General features: G+C 47.2%; 1 protein-coding gene across 1 annotated transcript in view; it reads left to right on the top strand.

The window, feature by feature from the left end:
• Positions 1-14,084, top strand: part of LOC120408299 (myosin-IIIb-like) — a 121,778-nt gene extending 107,694 nt beyond the window's left edge. The window contains exons 27-30 of the mRNA XM_039545059.1: positions 4,587-4,752; positions 8,808-9,122; positions 9,543-9,627; positions 13,777-14,084. Of these exons, the coding sequence (XP_039400993.1) occupies positions 4,587-4,752; positions 8,808-9,122; positions 9,543-9,596 (535 nt within the window). The 3' untranslated portion in view covers positions 9,597-9,627; positions 13,777-14,084. The remainder of the gene's footprint in view (positions 1-4,586; positions 4,753-8,807; positions 9,123-9,542; positions 9,628-13,776) is intronic.
• The last annotated feature ends 10,256 nt before the right edge of the window (positions 14,085-24,340 follow it).

Genomic DNA, 24,340 nt, shown 5'->3' on the forward strand with positions numbered 1-24,340 from the left:
TATTCTGTCTGTGCTATAAGGCGGTGAGACCAGGTGTTCACCGGATCCCTTCTGGCTTTATAATCTCAGAACTAGGTACATCAATTCACATGCAAATTTCTCATTGAATTCAATAGGTGTCCTTGCCCTGTGGCTTGTGGGCGGGCTGCAGCAGGGGCCGTACAACCCCTCTCACAGCTTCCTAGGGCCCCCTCTCATGGCTCTGTGCACCTGTGTCTGTCGTTGTCGTCTGCTCGCACACACACACCCCCACTGCTCGCCCAATGTGTCCTGATATTTCACTCTTGCGATCTGGTCACCCTAGTCCTGACAGACGACACCACAGCAATGTTTTACATCCACAAACTTGGGTGCACGCTCCTCTCTCCTGTGCCAGGAATCCCTCATGCTGTGGGACTTCTGTGTAGAGCGCTTGATACACCTTCAAGCATCGTACCTTCCTGGAATACAGAACAAGCTGGCAGACCATCTCAGCAGGTCGTTTCACTGCCACAAGTGGTCCCTTTGCCCAGACATAGTAAAATCAATTTTCCATCAGTGGGGCGTTCCTCAAATAGACCTGTTTGCTACGCGACACAACAGGAAGTGTCAGCAATTCTGCTCCTTCCTGAGTCACAGCCTGGGCTCCATCGGAGACGCGTTCCTCCTCCCATGGGGAGGCCATCTCCTATACGCGTTCCCACCTGTCCCTCTCGTTCACAAGGTGCTCCTCCAGATTCGCAGGGACCAAGCTTTGGTGATATTGATAGCTCCAGCCTGGCCCCACCAGCACTGGTACACATCACTCCTGGAAATGTCCGTGGAAACTCTGGTCACCCTGCCACTCTTCCCAGACCTAAAAATGCAGGATTATGGCTGCCTCCAACATCCAAACCTCGAGTTGCTCCACCTCACAGCATGGAAGCTCCATGGCTGATCGCAGGGGAGCTCTCCTGCTCTGATCAAGCCAGACAAGTTCTCCTTGGCAGCAGAAAACCTTCCACAAGAGCTACCTACCTTGCCAAGTGGAAGAGATTTTCAATCTGGTCGGAGCAGCACCTCTCGTCCCCAACACTCGCCTCGGTGCCACTTACAACGGACTATCTTCTCCATCTTAAAGCAGCAGGAGCTGTCCATGTTGTCAATAAGGATTCACTTGGCCTCCATCTCTGCTTTCCGCCCAGGCACAGAGGGCTGCTCGGTCTTTGAGAATCTGATGGTCAGCCGTTTCCTTAAAGGTCTCAACAGGCTATACCAGCAGATCCGACAGCCTATCCCAGCTTGGGACCTCAATCTGGCCCTTTCCAGATTTACGGGATTGCCATTTGAGCCCTTGGCGACATGCTCCCATCTCTATCTCTCATATAATGTGGTGTTTCTGGTAGCGATAACCTCAGCTAGGAGGGCGTGAGAGCTCAGAGCCCTAACATCAGCGCCCCCTTACACTGTATTCTATAAGGACAAGGTTCAACTCAGGCCTCACCTGGCTTTTCTCTCAAAGGGTGTGTCTCAATTTCATATCAACCAGGACATCTTCCTCCCTATATTCTACCCTAAGCCGCATTCCAGCACCAGGGAGCAGAGACTTCACTCACTGGATGTCCGCAGAGTGCTAGTCTTCTGTATCAAGAGAACGAAACCATTCCGAAGGTCCATCCAGTTATTCATGGCAGAAGTGGACAGAATGAACGGTCTTCCTTTCTCCTTTCTCCTCTTCATCATGAAAGTTAAACTTACACATGTAGAATTATGTAAAAAAACCCTACATTCTAAACTAAAACATTGTAAAACGTTAGCACCTACAAGTCCACTCAGGCCTACATCTCATTCAGCCAATAACTCAGACAGACAAGTTTGTTTACATTTACAGTAGATAATGCTGCCCTCTTCTTATTTACAGTGTCACCAGAAAGTGAGAACAGATATTCACATGGCACTGTTGTAGCCGACTGTGACGGGTTGGATCACAGAAACCCCTTTGGGGCTGCAAACTGATGTGCCAAGACTACTTCCGCCCCTGCTTTCCCTGCCAGCTTGGAACTCCAGCACCCTGTCTTGTTGAGCCAGACCCTCCAGTCTGCTCCAGCACAGACCCAGGGTCTGAACCACGAGCCCCAAAGCTGCAGACTTAATTGAAAGCAGCTTAAGAAGTGTTCCTGCCTTTAACACTCAGATGTGCAACTCCCAATGGGGTCCAAACCGAAATAAATCCATTTTACCCTGTATAAAGCTTATACACGGTAAACTCATAAATTGTTCGCCCTCTATAATACTGATAGAGAGATTAATATTAATACGTACTCTGGGTTAATTAATAAGTTAAAAAGTGATTTTATTAAATACAGAAAGAAGGATTTAAGTGGTTCCACGTAGTAACAGACAAAACAAAGTGAATTACCAAACAGAATAAAATAAAACATGCAAGTCTAAGCCTAATACAGTAAGAAAGCTGAATACAGATAAAATCTCACCCTGAGAGATGTTTCAATAAGCTTCTATCACAGACTGGATGCCTTTCTAGTCTGGGCACAATCCTTTCCCCTGGTACTGCCCTTGTTCCAGCTCTGGTGGTAGCTAGGGGATTTCTCATGATTGTAGCCCCCTTAGTTCTGTTCCACCCCCTTATATAGATTTGGCTCAAGGCAGGAATCTTTTGCCTCTCTCGGTCCCCACCCCTTCTAAATGGAAAAGCACCAGGTTAAAGATGGATTCCAGTTCAGGTGACATGATCACATGTCACTGTAAGACTTCATTATCCACTTGCCAGTACACACGTATATAGGAAGACTTATCAGTAAAACAGAGCCATCTACAGACAATTGCCCTGGTTAATGGGAGCCATCAAGATTCCAAACCACCATTAATGGTCCACACTTTGCATAATTACAATAGGCCCTCAGAGTTATATTTCATATTTCTAGTTTCAGATTCAAGAATGATACATTTATACAAATAGAATGGCCACACTAAGTAGATTATAAGATTTGTAATGATACCTTACAAGAGACCTTTTGCATGAAGCATATTTTAGTTACATTATATTCACACTCATCAGCATACTTTCATAAAATCATATAGAATGCAACGTCACAACGATGTCACAAGATATTTACATGCCGGATGCGCTAAAGATTCATATGTCCCTTGATGCTTCAACCACCATTCCAGAGGACATGCTTCCATGCAGATGACAGGTTCTGCTCGATAACGATAGCAGAGCAGCGTGGACTGACGCATGTTCATTTTCATCATCTAGGTCAGATGCCACCAGCAGAAGGTTGATTTTCTTTTTTGGTGGTTTGGGTTCTGTAGTTTCCATATCAGAGAGTTGCTCTTTTAAGACTTCTGAAAGCATGTTCCACACCTCGTCCCTCTCAGATTTTGAAAGGCCCTTCAGATTCTTAAATCTTGGGTTGAGGGCTGTAGCTATCTTTAGAAATTTCACATTTGTATCTTCTTTGCATTTTGTCAAATTTGCAGTGAAAGTGTTCCTAAAATGAACAACCTGTTCTGGGTCATCATCCGAGATGCATAAATTCATGCTATAACATGAATTTATGGCAGAATGTGGGTAAAACAGAGCAGTAGACATGCAGTTTTCCCCCAAGGAGTTCAGTCACAAATTTAATTAATACATTTTTTTAACGAGCGTCATCAGCATGGAAGCATGTCTTCTGGAATGATGGCCGAAGCATGAAGCATATGAATCTTTAGCACATTTAGAATGTAAATGTCTTGCAACGCTAGCTACAACACCCATGCGAAAGTCTGTTCTCACTTTCAGGTGATGTACTTAAGAAGCGGGCAGCATTATCGCCCATAAATGTAAACAAACTTGTTTCTCTTCACGATTGGCTGAACAAGAAGTAGGACTGAGTTGACTTGTAGGCTCTAAAGTTTTACATTGATTTGTTTTTGAGTGCAGTTATGTAACAGAAAAAACTACATTTGAAGTTGCACTTTCATGATAGAGATTGCACTATAGTACTTGTAGGAGGTGAATTGAAAAATACACCTCTACCCTGATATAACGCAGTTCTCGGGAGCCAAAAAATCTCACTGCCTTATAGGTGAGACCACGTTATATTGGGTTTGGTCCGGTTCGGCGTGCCGGACTGCACCGGCTTCCCCAGCGGTGATTTAAAGGGCCTGGTGCGCCAGCTGCTGCGGGGAGCCCCGGACCTTTTAAATCACTGCCAGAACTCTGGCAGCAGGGCTTGGATGGGGATTTAAAGGGCCCAGGGCTCCCTGCAGCAGCCGGAGACTCTGGCCCTTTAAATCACTGCCTGAGCCCAGCTGCCGGAGCTCTAGCGGTGATTTAAAGGGCCCGGGGCTCCCCGCTGCTTTACCGTGTTATATCAGGTCGTGTTATATCACGGTAGAGGTGTGCTACTTTTGTTTATCATTTTTAAGTGCAAATATTTATAATAAATAATATAAAGTGAGCACTGTACATTTTGTATTCTGTGTTGTAATTGAAATCGATATTTGAAAATGTAGAAAAACATCAAAAACATTCTAGGCACATCTCTGATGCAGATGATGCTGCTCAGAAAGGCCTGGAGAGGTTCTGGGGCCCAGAGCAGTGACTGTGTCTGGTTCTGTAGGGGTGAGAGCCGCTGCAGACATTACATGATTGAGATGCAGCCCAATGCACGCTACGTGATCCTGGGGGAGGACCGAGCTCACACTTCACTCACCGCGCTGGTCCAGTACCATCGAACTGTGGGAATCCAGCCCTTCATGGAGACGTTGACTGTGCCCTGTGAGCTGGTAGGTGTTGGGGACTCCAGTTGTGACTTATGGGCAAAGGATGGGAGGGCTCAGACTGTACCCTCTGAGCTAATGGAGTTGTCCCGATGGTAGTATTGCTTTGTGTTCCCATAGGAAATGTCCAGTACTTTATCAACTGGTCAGGCAGCCCGGACCCCTCCTACCTTTATTCACTAGGGAGCTCTAGCAGCTAGGCCAGTGGTTCTCGATCCATGGCCCAGTCAGCACACAGCTGCAGCCCACGTGACATCCTAAAGGCCATACAGGTAGTATATATATTGTGTGCCTGTGGCCCACACAAAACAGAGAGAGCTGCATATGTGGCCCATAATGGTAAATAAGTTGAGAACCACAAAGCTAGGCACAGCAACGCAAGTTAGTATTTTGGTGGGGAAGAGGGATGCTCCCATTGCATCCCTGGCCATCCCAGGGCATCTCTACAAGCTGCGCATTATGTCTCTGCCCCCCAGTTACCATCCTGGGGAGTGGTTCTCACAGCTCCATTGCATCCCAAGCCTCTCATTGATGTTCTGGAGGCAGGGGCACTCCTGGGGGTGTCCTTCAGAGTCTCAATGCGTGGATGAGACAATGGTGTAGAGAGGAGGGGTTCACGTTCATTAGGAACTGGGGAAACTTTTGGGATGGGAGGAGCCTATACAGGAGAGATGGGCTCCACCTAAACCAAAGTGGAACCAGACTGCTGGCACTAAACATTAAAAAGGTTGTAGAGCAGTTTTTAAACTAGGAGATGGGGGAAAGCCGACTGCTGCAGAGGAGCGTGTGGATCGGACACAGACTTCTCTTAGGGGAGAGTCTGATGATCGAGAATCTCTAGGTTATAGTCAGGAGCAGAGGATGGAAGAGTGTAATGTAAGGGCCGGATCAGATGATAAACAGTCACATAAAAAAGAATCTAGCACATCAGAAAAAGGCAGGCTAATAAACAGGGACAAGTTTTTAAAGTGCTTGTACACAAATGCTAGAAGTCTAAATAATAAGATGGGTGAACTAGAGTGCCTTGTGATAAAGGAGGATATTGATATAACAGGCATCACAGAAACCTGGTGGACTGAGAGCAATCAATGGGACACAATCATTCCGGGGTACAAAATATATCGGAAGGACAGAACAGGTCGTGCAGGGGGAGGAGTGGCACTATATGTGAAAGAAAGTGTAGATTCAAATGAAATAAAAATCTTAAGCGAATCTACATGTTCCATAGAATCTATGTGGATAGAAATGTCATGCTCTAATAAAAATATAACATTAGGGATCTGTTATCGACCACCTGACCAGGACAGTAATAGTGATGATGAAATGCTAAGGGAAATTAGAGAGACTATCAAAATTAAGAATCCAATAATAGTGGGGGATTTCAATTATACCCACATTGACTGGGAACATTTCACTTCAGGACGAAATGCAGAGATAAAATTTCTCGATACTTTAAATGACTGCTTCATAGAGCAGCTGGTACGGGAACCCACAAGGGGAGAGGCAACTCTAGATTTAATCCTGAGTGGAGCGCAGGAGCTGGTCCAAGAGGTAACTATAGCAGGACCGCTTGGAAATAGTGACCATAATATATAACATTTAACATCCCTGTGGTGGGAAGAACATCTCAACAGCCCAACACTGTGGCATTTAATTTCAAAAGGGGGAACTATACAAAAATGAGGGGGTTAGTTAGACAAAAGTTAAAAGGTACAGTGACTAAAGTGAAATCCCTGCAAGCTGCATGGGCGCTTTTTAAAGACACCATAATAGAGGCCCAACTTCAATGTATACCCCAAATAAAGAAACACAGTAAAAGAACTAAAAAAGAGCCACCATGACTTGACTTAACCATGTAAAAGAAGCAGTCAGAGATAAAAAGACTTCCTTTAAAAAGTGGAAGTCAAATCCTAGTGAGGCAAATAGAAAGCATAAACACTGCCAAATTAAGTGCAAGAGTGTAATAAGAAAAGCCAAAGAGGAGTTTGAAGAACGGCTACCCAAAAACTCCAAAGGTGGTGGTAAAATGTTTAAGTACATCAGAGGCAGGAAGCCTGCTAAACAACCAGTGGGGCCCCTTGAAGATCGAAATACAAAAGGAGCGCTTAAAGACGATAAAGTCATTGCGGAGAAACTAAGTGGATTCTTTGCTTCGGTCTTCACGGCTGAGGATGTTAGGGAGATTCCCAAATCTGAGCTGGTTTTTGTAGGTGACAAATCTGAGGAACTGTCACAGATTGAAGTGTCACTAGAGGAGGTTTTGGAATTAATTGATAAATTCAACATTAACAAGTCACCAGGACCCGATGGCATTCACCCAAGAGTTCTGAAAGAACTCAAATGTGAAGTTGTGGAACTATTAACTACAGTTTGTAATCTGTCCTTTAAATTGGCTTTGGTACCCAATGACTGGAAGTTAGCTAATGTAACACCAATATTTAAAAAGGGGTCTAGAGGTGATCCTGGCAATTACAGACCGGTAAGTCTAACGTTGGTACCGGGCAAATTAGTTGAAACAGTAGTTAGGAATAAAATTGTCAGACACACAGAAAAACATAAACTGTTGAGCAATAGTCAACATGGTTTCTGTAAAGGGAAATCGTGTCTTTCTAATCTATTAGAGTTCTTTGAAGGGGTCAACAAACATGTGGACAAGGGGGATCTGGTGGTCATAGTGTACTAAAATTTCCAGAAAGCCTTTGACAAGGTCCCTCACCAAAGGCTCTTACGTAAATTAAGCTGTCATGGGATAAAAGGGAAGGTCCTTTCATGGATTGAGAACTGGTTAAAGGACAGGGAACAAAGGGTAGGAATTAATGGTAAATTCTCAGAATGGAGAGGGGTAACTAGTGGTGTTCCCCAAGGGTCAGTCCTAGGACCAATCCTATTCAATTTACTCATAAATGATCTGGAGAAAGGGGTAAACAGTGAGGTGGCAAAGTTTGCAGATGATACTAAACTACTCAAGATAGTTAAGACCAAAGCAGATTGTGAAGAACTTCAAAAAGATCTCACAAAACTAAGTGATTGGGCAACAAAATGGCAAATGAAATTTAATGTGGATAAATGTAAAGTAATGCACATTGGAAAAAATAACCCCAACTATACATACAACATGATGGGGGCTAATTTAGCTACAACAAGTCAGGAAAAAGATCTTGGCGTCATCGTGGATAGTTCTCTGAAGATGTCCACGCAGTGTGCAGAGGCGGTAAAAAAAGCAAACAAGATGTTAGGAATCATTAAAAAGGGGATAGAGAATAAGACTGAGAATATATTATTGCCCTTATATAAATCCATGGTACGCCCACATCTTGAATACTGTGTACAGATGTGGTCTCCTCACCTCAAAAAAGATATTCTAGCACTAGAAAAGGTTCAGAAAAGGGCAACTAAAATGATTAGGGGTTTGGAGAGGGTCCCATATGAGGAAATATTAAAGAGGCTAGGACTTTTCTGCTTGGAAAAGAGGAGACTAAGGGGGGACATGATAGAGGTATATAAAATCATGAGTGATGTTGAGAAAGTGGATAAGGAAAAGTTATTTACTTATTCCCATAATACAAGAACTAGGGGACACCATATGAAATTAATAGGCAGCAGGTTTAAAACAAATAAAAGTAAGTTCTTCTTCACACAGCGCACAGTTAACTTGTGGAACTCCTTACCTGAGGAGGTTGTGAAGGCTAGGACTATAACAGTGTTTAAAAGAAAACTGGATAAATTCATGGTGGTTAAGTCCATAAATGGCTATTAGCCAGGATGGGTAAGAATGGTGTCCCTAGCCTCTGTTTGTCAGAGGATGGAGATGGATGGCAGGAGAGTGATCACTTGATCATTGCCTGTTAGGTTCACTCCCTCTGGGGCACCTGGCATTGGCCACTGTCGGTAGAGAGATACTGGGCTAGATGGACCTTTGGTCTGACCTGGTACAGCCGTTCTTATGTTCTTATGTCCTGGGGACTGCTGCATCTGGGCATTTTACTTCCGGCTGCTGACTTGGAGACTCCTGCAGCTAGCTGTGGATCTCTGTCTTCTGAATTCTGCCCTTTTTCCTTCAGAAAGGTGATGGGGACTCTGATTATGAGGAGTTGAAATTCCACACCCTGGCCCCATGCCCAGCAGATGGAGAGGAGCAGCCTCAAAAGGAACAGGCTGATCTTAATGGGGCACCTGCTGTCAGCCACACCCAACATGCAGGAGCAACTGCTGTTCTCAAGCACGTGCGGTTCATGAAATCAAAGAAGTGCCAAGAGCAGCAGCTGAGCCCAGGCGAGGAGGGGGCGGAGCCGAACCCATGTGAGGCTGGGGTGGCCAGACGGGCCATTCCTCGCCTCTACCCCTCCATACGATTGGCAATGTGGGAAATCCAGCAGGTAAGAAGGCCGGCAGGTTCTGTCCATCCACCCTCTATCCGTTGGTCACCGCAGCAAACCCTGTCTGTCCAGAGTGTCTGCAGGTGAGTTAGGAGCTCTTTGCCTGGGGACCAAGTGGGGAAGAGGGCTCCTTACAAGTGGAAGGCAGTGGTCTCCTCCCTGTTGCAGGTTTTCCAGGCTTCTCGTTTTCCATGCCCTGTGGTTATGTGGCCTCTGGATCAAGGATGTATTCACTGGGAACTACAAGGTTTCAGACTTCCTCACTCTTGGAGAGCAGATGGTGTGAGAGCGTCTGGGCATGAATAGCACAGGGCCCTGCAGGGTTTTGGTGGGGAGGTCCCCAGTGTGGGATGGCAGAGGGGGTTGTGTGTGTGTGATTGGGCAAGGGGGCTGACATTGTGCATCTACTTTGCCCTGCAGTTTTCGTCCCACTCCTCAAATGGCTCCTTTGCCGAGCGGAAGCCCCAGAACTGAAGGCAGCGGGGCCCACAGCAAGAGTGACATGGTAAGAGCGGGGCCTCTGCAGCGGGGCAGGTGGTAGATGCAGCTTCCCTAGGGAAGTCAGAGGAACAGAGGAGCCATTTCATCTCATTGCATCTGTGGCTGCTTGGAGAGTCTCCCTGGACCAGCACATACACAGATTTGGGAGTGGAGGGTAAAATGGGAGAGCAGCTGCCAGCAGAAGCTAGAGGGGCTTCTGGGAGTCTGCACCATAGGGAGATCAGGGAGGGGAGGAAAGCTGCATTTTCAGCATAGGCTTTTGTTTCAGTGGCACTGGGGTGAGCAGAGTGCTTCAGAGGCAATAACCATGTCCTGCCCTGAGGAGTTCAGTCTGTTAAAAGCCACAGCATATGACAACAGCTGGGTGTGGGGAGTAGGAGAGAATGGGGGTTACAGCAAGTTAATCTGCGCTCTGCTTTGTTCAGCTGCATGTACAGCTTGTGGGTCTGAGCGGGGACCCAGGAGCAGATAGTGCCAGTGGGGAGGCACTGAGCAGGTAGCATTGGGGTGCAGCAGGGGTAGTGAGGAGAGAGAAAAGCAAGGGGCAGAGCTGTGCAGGTGAGGTAGAAGAGCTGGGACTTGATGTGGGAGGAAAGAGCAGCCAATGATAGGGTTTGAGCAAAGCTGACATAGTCTAAGCAGCAGGAGAGGGAGGGTATTGTAGCTGTAGTATGTGAGATGGATTAGAGAGGGCACTGGGGAGGAGGTGACCTCTGATACAAGATGGCCAGACAGGAAGGCTGTTCCAGGGGTCAAGAGCTGCGGCAGAGTGGCAGGATTGGAGGGAGGCATAGAGCAGAAAATCAGTGCTGGAGAAAAGGCAAGATTCTGGAAGCAAAGTCTTTGAACAAGGACAGTGAGTGGCCACTGGCTCCTCTAACTAATGCAAGTGTGTGAACTTGAAATCCAAGGTTCCTGAGACTTTTGGGATCTGGAGACTCAGAGGGTAAGACTGAATTAAGAGCAGCTCAGGCCAGTGTTCGCTGCCTCCACAGAGGCACAGCTGGTTCTCTAGGAGTGGTGGGGACAGTCTTCTCTGCTTGATTCAGAGTGGTAACCGTGTTAGTCTGTATCAGCAAAAACAACAAGGAGTCCTTGTGGCACCTTAGAGAGTGTCAGCCTATGATGCTAGCTGTGGTGCTGGGGGATTCATAGATTGTAAGGCCAGAAGGGACTATTAGCTCATCTAGGATGACCTCCTGTACAGAAGAGGTCAGAGAATTTTAAGCAGCTACTCCTGTATTGGGCCCAATAACTTTGTTTGACTAATGCATATCTAGTGGATGTACAGGCAGTGGGTGAGAGCCATGCCCCACCTGGCTGGTGAGAGCCAGTGGAGAGGTGTTGATGTCACTGTTGTGAATCATTGACAGTCATCTCCTAAGAGAGGGCAAGGAGCTGGCTTCTCTCAGCAAGTTAGACCTTGCTGCAGAAACCATCCCTTGGCACAGACAGTCTGCCTAGCCATGTCCCAAATCTCCCCTGTTGGGGCAAGATTGTTGAGGAGGTTGTGGTAAAGCATCTCCAGCAATATCTGGATTGTTCAGGTCTCTGACTCCCATCAGGTCCGCGTCAGCCTGGTGATGGATGAGCGTCAGGTGTCCGAGCTGATTCTATCCACTGCCTATGACACCACTGGCCACAAGGCTTTGCTGATCTGTCTGAAGCTCCTAGCAAGAGTTGTCAGGGTGTTCAAGTGGCTCTGCTCCATTCTTTTGAGAGATTGCTTATCTGCCCCAAGGCAGGGGTCCTATCTTGTCACCCTGTGACATACCAGGGTACAATCCAGACCAGTGAGTAGCTGTGTCACCTCTGCCCAGTAACCTGGGGTGCCCTTTACAGTGCTCTGCTGCTGTAGCCCCCAGCATGGACTGCTCACAGCCTCCAGCATGTAAGTCACTTCCAGCCACATCTATGTGTGCTCCAGCCAGCCAGCCACACCTTGGCCCTTACCAGCCTTAAAGTCACCACAGAGAGATTCCAACACACACCCACTCCCAGATTTCCCCCCAGACACGTATGTTCTGTATTGCCCAGCCCTGGACAGTACGGATATATTCAGTCTGTTATTCCTTTAAGGGAATAATATGCAGACAACTTGCCACCCCAAATGGAGTTACCCAGACACTTCAACTTGAACACACTAGATTAGATAAAACAATAGAACAAGTTTATTAACTGCAAAGAGAGATTTTAAGTGAGTGCAAGTAATAAGGCATAAAACTCAGAAGTGATTGCAAGAAAAATAAATCATAGAATCTCAGGGTTGGAAGGGACCTCAGGAGGTCATCTAGTCCAACCCCCTGCTCAAAGCAGGACCAATCCCCAACTAATCATCCCAGCCAGGGCTTTGTCAAGCCGGGCCTTAAAAACCTCTAAGGAAGGAGATTCCACCACCTCCCTAGGTAACCCATTCCAGTTCTTCACCACCCTACTAGTGAAAAAGTTTTTCCTAATATCCAACCTAAACCTCCCCCACTGCAACTTGAGACCATTACTCCTTGTTCTGTCACCTTCATATAAATATGAAATGCTTACTGGGGTCTAACTTAACAAACTGCATTAGATTCACAGCAAAGTTTTCTCACCACATGCTTTCAGTAGTCTTACTAACCAAACTCTGTAGGTCTAGACCCCTCCCCCCGTCCAATGGCTGCGTTCTTTGCCTCTTCAGGTACAGTGAATGTGACAGATGGAGAGATAAGGTTGGCTTGAGATGTTTGTCCCTCGTTTTTACAGTTCCAGTCTCCCTCTTGGAAAAACATTTCCAGCTGAGAACCAGGAGCCAAAGAGTCTACATGGAAGGATGTTCCTTGCTGTTTTTTTCACCTGTTTGAACATCCTTTGTCTTCCCTTCCTGCTTGATGACTCTGCTTACAGCTTAAATGCATATTAAGCAAAACCAACTTCTGTGTAGGCAGGGCTGTGGAGTTTGGAACATGTGTTAACACCGTACAGGGGAATCTTATAACATCATAGACAGTGTTGCAACACATATTTTACCAGGACAATACTGGCCAGCAAATTATGAGTTTTCAAATAGTACTTTATGAAGCATACTTTGTACAGCGTTATTACAGGAGTGTTTAGGATGTGAATGCAGTGGTATATTCTGTCACACTGCTATTGTTGAATGTGTATATGGGCTCATCAGCGAGAGGTGAGGAAGTGCATGTTGCAGCGACCACAGGCTGAGGACTCCCAGCTCTGTATTTCCATCTCTCCCAGCCCCCAACATAGGGGAGTGATTTACTCAGTGTCTGCAGAAAACTAGATTATCGACCAGGGCAGCTTCTGCAACTCCGCACAGGAGAGACTGAAATTACAAGGAAGGCAGCTAGAAGATGTGGTAGAGAGTATGTTGCTCCTGGATTAACAGGATCCCTCCATCACTTCCAAGGCTTGTAACCTGAGGTCTTTTTGGATCCCCAGTTGCTCTAGATTTTTAGCTGGCAGCAGCCATGAGCACTTGCCAAAGAGAGAGCATCTGATTCCGTTGGGATACAGAGATCTCTCCAGGTATTTGTGACATCAAGCTTGGGTCACTGCAATGGGCTCTACATGGGGCTTCAACTCCAGTCCTCCAGAAACTGCAGCTACTTAAATAGTGTTCCCCACAGATCACGGTTCTGCCTGTGCTCCAGGACCTGCACTGCTCCCAGTTGCCCTCCAGGGGCAGGTTTTTCATGGTTTAGGTCTCAAGAGGCACCTCTCTCCCCATGGACACTGCAGCAGCTGAGATCATGCACAGTTCTGAAGCTAAATAGGAGGAGGTGGGGAGGAGCTCCTGGACTTTGGAACATTCTTCCTGTCCCCAAACCTTGAGTCTGGATTTAGTGATGTTCAGTCCATGGTATAAGACCCATCCACTCTCCTTGGCTTTTCTATGTGTGTATTGAACGGTGAAGCTCTGTTGGCAACTGAGAGGCTCTTCAGGAGTTCTTGTGAAGATTTCAGTTCTGTGGTTGATTGCTGTGCTTTGTGTCTTGCACTTGTTGTCAAATGTACTTGAAACATAACTACCATGCAATCTGCATTCTGGGTACTTCACAGACCTTTGTTAGCTCATAGTGTGAGAATCACAGAGCCCTCTCTGCCTTCCCCACCTTCCCTTTACATTCTCCCCTGAGACTTGTTTCCCTGCCTCTTACAGATAAACCTGGCTCAGACCACGTCCTCCTCTGGTGCCACAGGCCCTGCATCATCTGGTAGAAGCACCTGGGGAGATGGCAGCCTCTTCCACATGCACAGGGCCGGCTCTGTACCCTATGGACAAGACACTGGGAGAGAATAACTTTCTGCAGCTTTTTGTCATGCTCTGCCACGGGGAGCTGCTATGCGGGCCAGTCTCTGATTCTGGCAGGAGGAGGTGATGGCATGACCAAGAGCTGGGGTCATGTTGCAAATCTGTATGGAAATCTTGGTGGTGATTTTTCTAATATAGCTGGAGAATGAATGCCATGTACTTTGTGTGGTTAGATATTTGGCTGCGTGTGTGTTCTCCCTGTGTGCTGTCCCAGCTCTGTGCAGACAGCTGGCACAGCAGACCTCAAGCAAACTGCCCAATGACCACAAGATCCGTTAAGGTGCGAAGGCACCTGGCCAGGTTTATTGTTGACAAAGCACGGTAATAGCACCTGGCAGACTCTATGAGGATACTAAGACATGTATGCCTGTGATAAGGGTTGCAGTTCAGTGAATGGCGGGACTTTCCATTCCCCCTCAGCTGGTCAAAGATACTCCCTCTGGGATACATCTTTATACCCCGATACAAACAAGTTTGTATTGCCTCTGGCATGATTACTGCCCCCTGATGTGGCTAGTTATCATCCATCACCTTGCTCATGTTGGTTCGATCAAAACATCTCTATTACGTACTGTCATCCTGACCGTATCTTTTAGGAGGGGTTAGTTTGTTCCTGTTATCCTTAGGGAATGTTTTTGTACCATCCTTGATATCAGGATGATCTGCTACCACTTAATATCAGGATGTGTTTGCGTCAGTACTCTGTGCTTAGCACTTCTTAAGAATGTGTATTTCTGCAATATCAGCCCTGTTTTGCTACATTCTGTGAGCAGATTCTGCCTCATACCAGGTGTAAACGGGTTGGACTCACCCCTGTGGCGCCTCCTGCTGGTTGCTCTCCAAATTTGCCCTGTTCAGCCCTGGAGCACCCTCTGCAGGCTGGTGATCCACCTGTTCGTAGGCCCCCGTGTCCCTCCTTGGACCCGGTGCCCCTTTCTCTGGGGTGCTGCCCCCTGGCAATAACCCCTTTCTTACTCTGTCTGGGTTTCCCCTTCTTTGGGAACCCCCCACCCTACTATCCCCACTTCGCCTCAGTAGTGGCTACTGCCCAGTCTCTATTTAGCCCCCCCTTCGCTGGGGCAGACTGCAGTATCCAGTACTCATCATTGGCAAAGGGGGTTTGGACCTGCTGCCTTGGCCTAACCTTAAGTTGCCCTCTGCAACCTCCCAGTACCTTCTGCCCTCCGCTAGGCCGCAGCCTGGGGCTTTCCAGGCCAGAGCTCCCCAGCTCCTTAGCCTGTCCCCAGCCCTGCTTCACCCTAGGTACCTTGTCTCGTCTACCAAGCAGCTAGGCCCATCTCTCTCTATCACCAGCGAGAGACTGTGTGGGCTCCTGGCTTCCCTGCCTTTTATAAGGCCCTGCTCCTCAGTTTGGGGCGTGGCCCCCAGTTGCAGCCACTTCCCTAATCAGCTCAGCCCCATCAGGCCACTTTTTAAACCCCTTAAAACCCCAGAGCAGGGGTCCACCCTGCTACACCAGGCCTCTAATCCAAGGGCTTATGTCTCAGGCTCTCTTCCTACTACATTTTGGTTAACAAGTCTGATCACTCAGGCAGTCTCACAGTATTCCTTTAGCTCACAATTAGAGTGCTGATTTTCAATCTAACATTTCGAGTTTTCTCTGTGCTTTGGCAAGGTCACTGTGAGGGTTTGGACCTGCTGTTCTGGCAGGCCATGGATGGCTGGTGCTGGGGATAGGGAATGAACTTGATTTGTTCCTTATGCCTTTCTAGCATGAATACCAGAACTGAGACCCTCACAAAAACCAGGAAGGCATTGCTGCCAGGGGGAGCAGCTGCCTCCCGTAAGCCAAAGCCCTCACCTGGACTACTCCATCTCTGAGCTGGGTTCTAGCCCAGAACAGAGAAAATGAGGGACCTGTTCCTCTCCCCCATGCCTTTGTCTCCATGGAGCAGTAACACTTAAGTCTCCAGGCTGCACAGTGTGTCCCCTGACCCATGGCAGAGAGTAGCTGATGCTGCACTGTTTGCATTTTCTCTCATTTAACACATCGAATGTAATCAAATGACTTGCATCCGAAGAAGTGGGTATTCACCCACGAAAGCTCATGCTCCAAAACGTCTGTTAGTCTATAAGGTGCCACAGGATTCTTTGCTGCTTCTACAGAACCAGATTAACACAGCTCCCCTCTGATACTTGATCGAATGTAATGAGACTTTTTGGAACAGCTTCTCTGATGTTAGGTGGACACCATGACATCTGTGTTCCTATGGTCTGCAGCCATTTCTGTGAGTCCTGGGTGCGGGCAAAGTGCTGTCCAAGAGTCTGCTTAGGGAGCAAAGAAATGGTTAGTGATTGGTAACCAGGGTAATATTCACAGACTCCTTTCAGTGCTAAAGCAACTGTAGTGCGACATTATCCTGCTGTCCTAGCCTGTAGCTTTGGCTCTGGCGCCCCTCTCTGTGCATCCCTTCACTGACGCATCCTTCTCTGTCGCTGCTTGTGTTCACTGTCAGGGCCCTCCTGGTCAATCCTCAGCCTCCCTGTCCTATTTCATTCACTATCAAGTTGTCGACACATGGGTGCATGATGCCAGCCTCCACTGCCCACCTGTTAGATATTCAAACAAGTGCCTTTATGCTTTCTCCTATGCTGCCCCTCAGGCTTGGAAGGCCCTCCCTATAAAAACCCTCAAAGCTACCTCATTATTCACCTTCACATCCCTTCTCAAAACTCTTTTGTAGTGATGCCTCCAAAAAACGTGACAGTGATTAGGCCAGAGGACACTGAGAACACAGCTATCATGCTGACCAATACTGTTTCATTGTTTCCTTGTACTCCCGTTAGTCTGTCTATCCATCTATAGTCTCTTGCCTGATACTTAGAATGTAAGCACCTTGTGCCAGGGGCCATCTGGTTTTTTTCTGTCGTTGTACAGTGCCTAGTACATTGGGGTCCTGGCCCATGACTAAGGCTCCTAAGTTGCTACAGCCATCATCCCAAGCCATCAGTAACAATCACAAGCCCCTGCTACTTGACCTAATGGTAGTTGATAAATTGCATAGTTAGTTGCCTTAACTCACTTTGACTCATTATGAAATATATTCAGAAGACCAAAGAACCGTTATCTGTCAGGTTTACTGCTAAAGCCAATAAGAATATACTATGGGAAAAAAGAGTCATTATGATACTGGTCTCTGGAAGCAATCTCATGCAGTGTTGTTACGTTCACCTTCACAGATGGTGCACTCCCAGAGTTATGCGTTTCAGCTGATAGTATTTATAGGATGATTTTACAGGTTAGACATCTCTTTATGTGTCACTACAATCCATGCCATCAGTTCAACCCAGTTTCTTATCTTGTTGCTCTGTTCCTTCCCTTCTCTTTGTTTTGGATACTCATATTCCAAGTACTGGTTTGTCAGTATAACGCCTTACCTGTTGCTATGGTAAAATAATCATATGTCATGATCCTGACAACTTTCATAACTATTTAAGCCAAAGCTTACTTCATCTAATGCAAAATGTTATAGGACACTTAGCATAGGAGACCAGAATTAAAGTAAAGATATAGGCCATCCAGGTGTGGGAAATCACTATTTCAAGATCCCCATCATGGATAAGGTCATTCGAGGTTTGTTCTGCCTTGTGCATGTCGTGGCTAATATGAATAATGTGTGTGTGTTTTCTGTCTAGTAATGATTTTAAATTTAAACTGAGTGGATTAATTTACATGTTTAAAAACTGGTTGGTAAGTTTAAACTTTATCTTGGTATTGGGGCTCATTTTGGATAATAGATTAATTTTGAAAAACTGGGATAGACAGTATCATAGTGTGTCCCACAGTGCTATGTACATGAGGAATAAACCAGAAATTTGGAGTAGTAACATTATAAATGAGGCCTCTATATATAAATTCAGTGTAATTAATTACTACACTCTACTGTCCATCCATATTATAGGTCACTCTTACTGCTTGTTTTCACCATCTGGAAAGCTTCACCAGGCAGGAATGGCTAGCTTCTGTGTCCCATTGTACTGGCTTGAGCAATCGTGGCCACACACCTGGTTTTGCAATGTTAAAAATGTTCCTGGCACAACAAACCTGTGCAGTGCTCTTCAGGTTTGCATTGCTGTGTGATGCACCTGTAGTTGAGGTAGATCCTGTTGTTTCTTGTACATGCTGTCTTTCAGATAACCCCTAATGGACAGTAGCTTATTTATTAAATATTGCTTTATCAGGAACCGGTATTGGTATACATGGAATCAGACACTGAGAAAGATTGTCTTGAATAACATGTGCCTTGATTAGTTATATTGTGTTACTGACCCCAGGTTACATAAGAACAGCCATACTGAGTCAGACCAATGGTCTGTCTAGCCCAGTATCCTGTCTTCCAGCGGTGGTCAATGCCAGGTGCTTCAGGGGGAATGCACAGAACAGGCAATCATTGAGTGATCCTCCCCTGTCATTCACTCCTGGCATCTGGCAGTCAGAAGCCTAGGGACACGCAGAGCATGGGGTTGCATCCCTGACCATCTTGGGTAATAGCCACTGATGGACAGATCCTCCGTGAATGTAGCGAATTCTTTTTGAACCTTTCTTGTAGTTTTGGCCTTCACAACATCCCCTGGCAACAAGTTCCACAGGTTAAATGTGCGCTGTTTATTTTAAACCTGTTGCCTATTAATTTCATTGGGTGACCCCTAGTTCTTGGGTTATGTAAAAGAGTAAATAATACTTCCTTATTCACTTTCTCCACACCACTTATGATTTTTTTAGCTGTGTGTCATGTCCCCCCACGAGTCATCTCTTTTCCAGGCTGAAAAGTCCCAATCGTTTTAATCTCTCCTCACAATGGATTTCAAATGGTACTAAAGGGGAACTATCCACACAATTTAACACATTGCCAGTTTACCACTATTTTTGTTATACACTGAGGACAATCCCATTTAGCTGTTTGTTGCTAATAAGGTCAGGCAATTTCCTTTTTTTAATGTTGCCTAATGAATTGGTTATGGTAGTTGTGACAGGTTGGATCACAGAAACCCCCTTGGAGCTGCCAACTGATGTGCTGGGACCATTTCTGCTCCTGCTAGCCTAGGACTCCAGAGCCCTGCCTAGTTGTGCAAGACACGGTTGTCAGCCACAAACACAGACCCACAAACTGTAAGCTTAACTGAAAGCAGCTTAAGAAGTGTTCCTGTCTTTAACACTCAGATGTCCAACTCCCAATGGGGTCCAAACCTCAAATAAATCTGGTTTACCCTGTATAAAGCTTATACAGGGTAAACTCATAAATTGTTCCCCCTCTATAACTGATAAAGAGATATTCACATCTGTTTGCTTCCACTCCCCCCCCCCCCCGGTATTAATATATACTCTGGGTTAAATAATAAGTACAAAATGGTTTTTTTAAATACAAAAAGTAGGATTTAAGTGGTTCCAAGTAGTAACAGACAGAACAAAGTGAATTACCAAGCAAGCCTATGCCTAATACAGTAAGAAGCTGAATACAGATATAATTTCACCCTCAGAGATGTTCCAATAAGCCTCTTTTACAGACTAGCCTCCTTCTAGTCTGGGTCCAGCAATCACTCCCACCCTCTGTAGTTACTATCCTTTGTCCCAGTTTCTTTCAGGTAGCCTCTCCACCTCCAAAGGATATCTCTTGAGCCAGCTGAAGACAAAATGGAGGGGTCTCCCCAGGGTTTAAATAGACTTTCTCTTGTGGGTGGAGACCCCTTCCTCCCCCTGTGTAGAATCCAGCTACAAAATGGAGATTTGGGGAGTCACATGGGCAAGTCACATGTCCATGTATGACTCAGAACATGCAGGTAGCAGCCATTGTTCACGTGCTACCTTGAACATCCTCAGATAGACTTCTTATGTGGATTGAAGCCTTCCAAGATCCATTGTCTGTTAAGTGTTTCTTAATTGGGCACTTAACTTGCACATTTCTTTCTCAAGAAGCTTTACCAAATGCTTTACTAAGGCTACTTAGAAATCAAGCAAGTACACAGCCAATATTCATAACTTCAAACACAAAAATGATACATGCACACAAATAGAAGGAATAGATTCAGTAGATCATAACCCTTACAGAGATATGTTACATGGCATATGAAGCATAAAACATATTCCAGTTATGTCATGTATACATTCATAAGCATATTTCTGTGAACCCTGTTTTCTCTTGCCTTCATATTATTGACTGCAATTAATTCATTAATTTTTACTTCTTCTAGTGATGGTCCCTATGTAAATTCCACATGTGGGATACGCACACACATTATGCACTTCAGTTCAGGATTTTTTAGCAAGCAGTGTCCATTAGTCTGCATATGTGCCATAGCTCTCCTCGTGCTCCGAACCATAGCAGAGAGATCAAAGGGTCAAGCTATATCTGAGTAGAGACTTTCAAAATGGATCTCTGGTTGTATTATCCTTTGCTGCCAGCTAACTCACATTTCCCACCCCTTCCCCGGAGGGATGAGGGCTCATTCCACCAGAGCACAAGCAAGCTCTGCCACATCTCTGAGAGACATGCCTGTACTAGAGGTATGTAGAGCAGCCACCTGGAGATCCTTGCATAAAGCATTATGCTTTGGTCCAGTCTTCTGCTGCAGATCCAAGTGTGGGGACAGTAGTATTTCAGTCAGCTACCACTTTTGTGTCCTCGCTTCCACTTCCTGTTTGACCACGTTTGTTAATCTCCTCTGTGTGGAATACACATAGGGACCACCACTCAAATACAAAATGGAGGTTACCTTACCTGTAACTGAATGTGCTGCAAGATGGGTGGTCCCTATCTGTATTCCATTGCTCATACTCCAGCCCCTCTGCTGAGGAATATCTGGATTTGTGGCAAGAGGAGGAACTGGAGAGGTCTCTGTCTACAGTGTCCCTTATATCCTTGGTTCAGAGCTCAAAAGAGCTACGGCGCCTGTGTGGACCAACAGACGACTTACTAAAAAAAATTCTGACCTCAGGTGCATGGTGCACATGCATATCCCATGTGTGGAATACAGAGAGGGACCATGCATCTCAAAGAACCTCCAGATACAGGTAAGTAATCTCCATTTGTGTTTGATTAAATAGCTTTGCAATGGTCACGCATATAGTAGCATGTGTACTTGTTTTTCAGTAACTAGGCCCTTATTACCATGAGCTATGGGTTTTGAATCTGTTTCTGCCGCCTGATGTTCACAATAGTTAGTGTTAAATATATTTTTTCATATTACCCCTGTTCCAAATAGGCATTCCAGATTGGAATAATCCTGAAATGTAACCAGTAATTCCATCTAGACTTTGGAGTCTCCTGTTTTGAAAGATTCCAGATCATGGGATGATCTCTTGCCTGGCTATGTGCACATTCCTGATAAGAAGCTATTATATTAATTAATAAAGAAGTATACAGTAATGATACATTTGCTTTTACACAATAACCACATTAAGCCATATTCCAATGAGAGAGATTTAGAACTACGCATGTATGCATGAACTCACTCTGCTTAATAATATACAGTTTAAATAACAATTAGACCACGTCCAGCTAGTGGTCTTTATAATGTTTCTATACACTCAATTGTCCCTATATGGTAGATTGCAGTTCTCATGGGTTGATAGGATTGTTGCTATGGACCACCTTTGGAAAGGTCTCTAGGAGGAACCGCTTCAGTGTGCCCAATCCCCTAGGGTCTCACACTTCCTCCAGCGTAAGCCATGTGGCTTTACCACCTCCTTAACCTGGACCTCTGGGTCTGCAGCCCTCCTGTTTCACACCATGACCTCAGTTTAGTGCAGGGGTCGGCAACCTATGGCATGCGTGCCAAAGATGGCACGCGAGCCGATTTTTAATGGCATGCTGGGGCCTGCCGGGACTCCAGTGTGTCATTAAAAATCCTGCCGGCACGGCAAGCTGCAGAGTCTGCGCTCCCAGGCCGGAGTGTCCGGCTGAGCGCAGCAAGCTGCTGGCCCCTGCCCTGCTTTCCCCCCCTTCCCCTGGAGCCCTGCCTCCACGCGCGCAGCGCTCTCGGGGCCAGGGCTGCACGCTCCCGTGGGGCAGTGTTTGGCTCCACGGGGAGGGAAAGACGCTCCCCACTCATCCAGAGCTCTGCCACTGCACGCCGCATTCTGAGGGGCAGGGCTGCGTGCACGGCGGCAGGGCTCCGGATGAGCGGGGAGCCTCATGGTAAGGGGGCCGGGGCCGGTTGGATAGGGGGTGGGGGCAGTCAGGGGACAGGGAGCAGGGTGGATTGGATGGGGGGGTGGGATCCTGGGGAGGTGGTTAGGGGCGGGGTTTCTGGAGGGGGCAGTCAGGGAGCAGGGAGGGTGGATGGGGTCTGGGAGACCCGGGGTCTGTCGGGGTGGATAGGGGTCAGGGCTGTCAGGACAGGGAGTCAGGAGGATCCGGGGGGGCAGTTAGGGTGCAGGGGTCTCTGGAGGGGGTGGTCAGGGGACAAGGAGCTGGGGGTTTTATGGGTCGGGAGTTCTGGCGGTCCTGTCGGGGCAGGGAGCGGTTGGATAGGCATGGGAGTTTGGGGGGGTCTGTCTGGGTGCGGGGGTGTGGATAAGGGTTGGGGAAGTCAGGGGACAGGTAGGGGGTAGGGTCCTAGGGGGGCAGTCAGGGGACAAGGAGCAGGGAGGCTTAGATAGGGGATAGGGTTCTGGGGGGCAGTTAGGGGCAGGGGTCCCAAGAGGGGGTAGTCAGGGGACCAGGAGCAGGGGGGTTGGGGGTTCTGAGGGGGGCAGTCACCCAGCCCTCTGCCCTGAGCCCTGCCCCCCCACCCCCAGGCCCCTGCCCTGACACCTGCACCCCCTCACATGCCCCCAGCCCTCTGCCCTGACTCTTGCACCCCCACATCCCCATCCACCCCCACATCCCCATCTCCATCCTGAGCACCAAACGGGAGCTCCTGCACACACACCCCCACACACACATTCCCACCTGCACCCCTCACACCAAATGGGAGCTGCCCAGGTAAGTGCCCCACACCCGAACCTCCTGCCCCAACCCTGAGCCCCCTCCCTCATTCTAGATCCTGGCCAAACCCTTCACCCCCAGCCCTGTGCTCAGTGCACTCCCACCCTCAGCTCAGTGCAGAGAGAGGAAGAGAATGGGCCAGAACCAGGGAGAAGGTAGGTACCCACTGTATGTGGGTAGGGCCAGGACCCCAGACTGGCAGCAGGCTGAGCGGGTCCGGCAGCCAGGATCCCAGCTGGCAGGAGCTGGCGGATGGAACCCCTGAGTGGTAGTGGGCTGAGCCGGTCAGCCCACTGTTGGTCTGGGGTCCAGGCTGCCGGCCCCCCACAGCCTGCTTCCAGTCTGGGGTCCCGGCCACAGGCCCCACTCAGCCCACTGCCAGCCTAGGTGAACAGAACCCCAGACCAGCAGTGGGCTGAGCAGGCCGGCAGCGTAAGATCAACATTTTAATTTAATTTTAAATGAAGCTTCTTAAACATTTTGAAAACCTTGTTTATTTTACAATACAACACTAGTTTAGTTATATAATATATAGACTTGTAGAGAGAGACCTTCTAAAAAACGTTAAAATGTATTGCCGGCATGCAAAACCTTAAATTAGAGTGAATAAATGAAGACTCGGCACACCACTTCTGAAAGGTTGCCAGCCCCTGGTTTAGTGAGTTCAACTGAGACAGACCCTGTTGGATATTTGGCTGCTCTTCAGGGATTAATGACTCTCACAGCGTATTGGAGCATGAGCTTTCATGGGTGAATACCCACAGCGTTACACTAATGATTCATATTTAGCTTGTGGTCCACTATGACCCCCACATCCCTTTCCACAGTACTCCTTCCTAGGCAGTCATTGCCCATTTTATTGTATGTGTGCAACGGATTGTTCCTTCCTAAATGGAGCACTTTGCATTTGTCCTTACTGAACTTCATCCTATTTACTTCTGACCATTTCTCCAGCTTGTCCAGATCATATTGAATTTTAATCCTGCCTCCAAAGCACTTGCAACCACTCACAGCTTGGTATCATCTGCAGACTTTATAAGTGTACCCTTGTGATACAGCATGGCCAGAGGACAGCAGGAGAGGGTTAGAAGGGAGCCTTATTCCCTGTAAGGGGAAGAAAGTTTGCTATAGATTAATTAGAGCACCTGAAGCCAATTAGGGCACGTGAAGCCAGTCACATGATAAAAACTCCTGCTTCAATCAGATTGTGGGAGTTGGAGCAGAGAACAGTTTGAAGGGAAGCAGAGGACAGTTTGGAGAAGTGCTGCGGTGAACTAAGAAGTCCAAGACCCTAGGTAAATGGGCACCTGGCTTGTTCAGAGGGAGGGCAGGAAGCCCCCCCACAAGCTGAAGGGCAGGAGAGGGAAGTAGCCCAGGGGAAGGAAGTGTCAGTTCAAGTGGTTTACCACTATCCTCAGGGCCCCTGGGCTGGGACCTGGAGTAGAGAGCGGTTCCAGGTCCAT

This window comes from Mauremys reevesii, linkage group 6, assembly GCF_016161935.1.
Source record: "Mauremys reevesii isolate NIE-2019 linkage group 6, ASM1616193v1, whole genome shotgun sequence".
NCBI lineage: Eukaryota > Metazoa > Chordata > Testudines > Geoemydidae > Mauremys > Mauremys reevesii.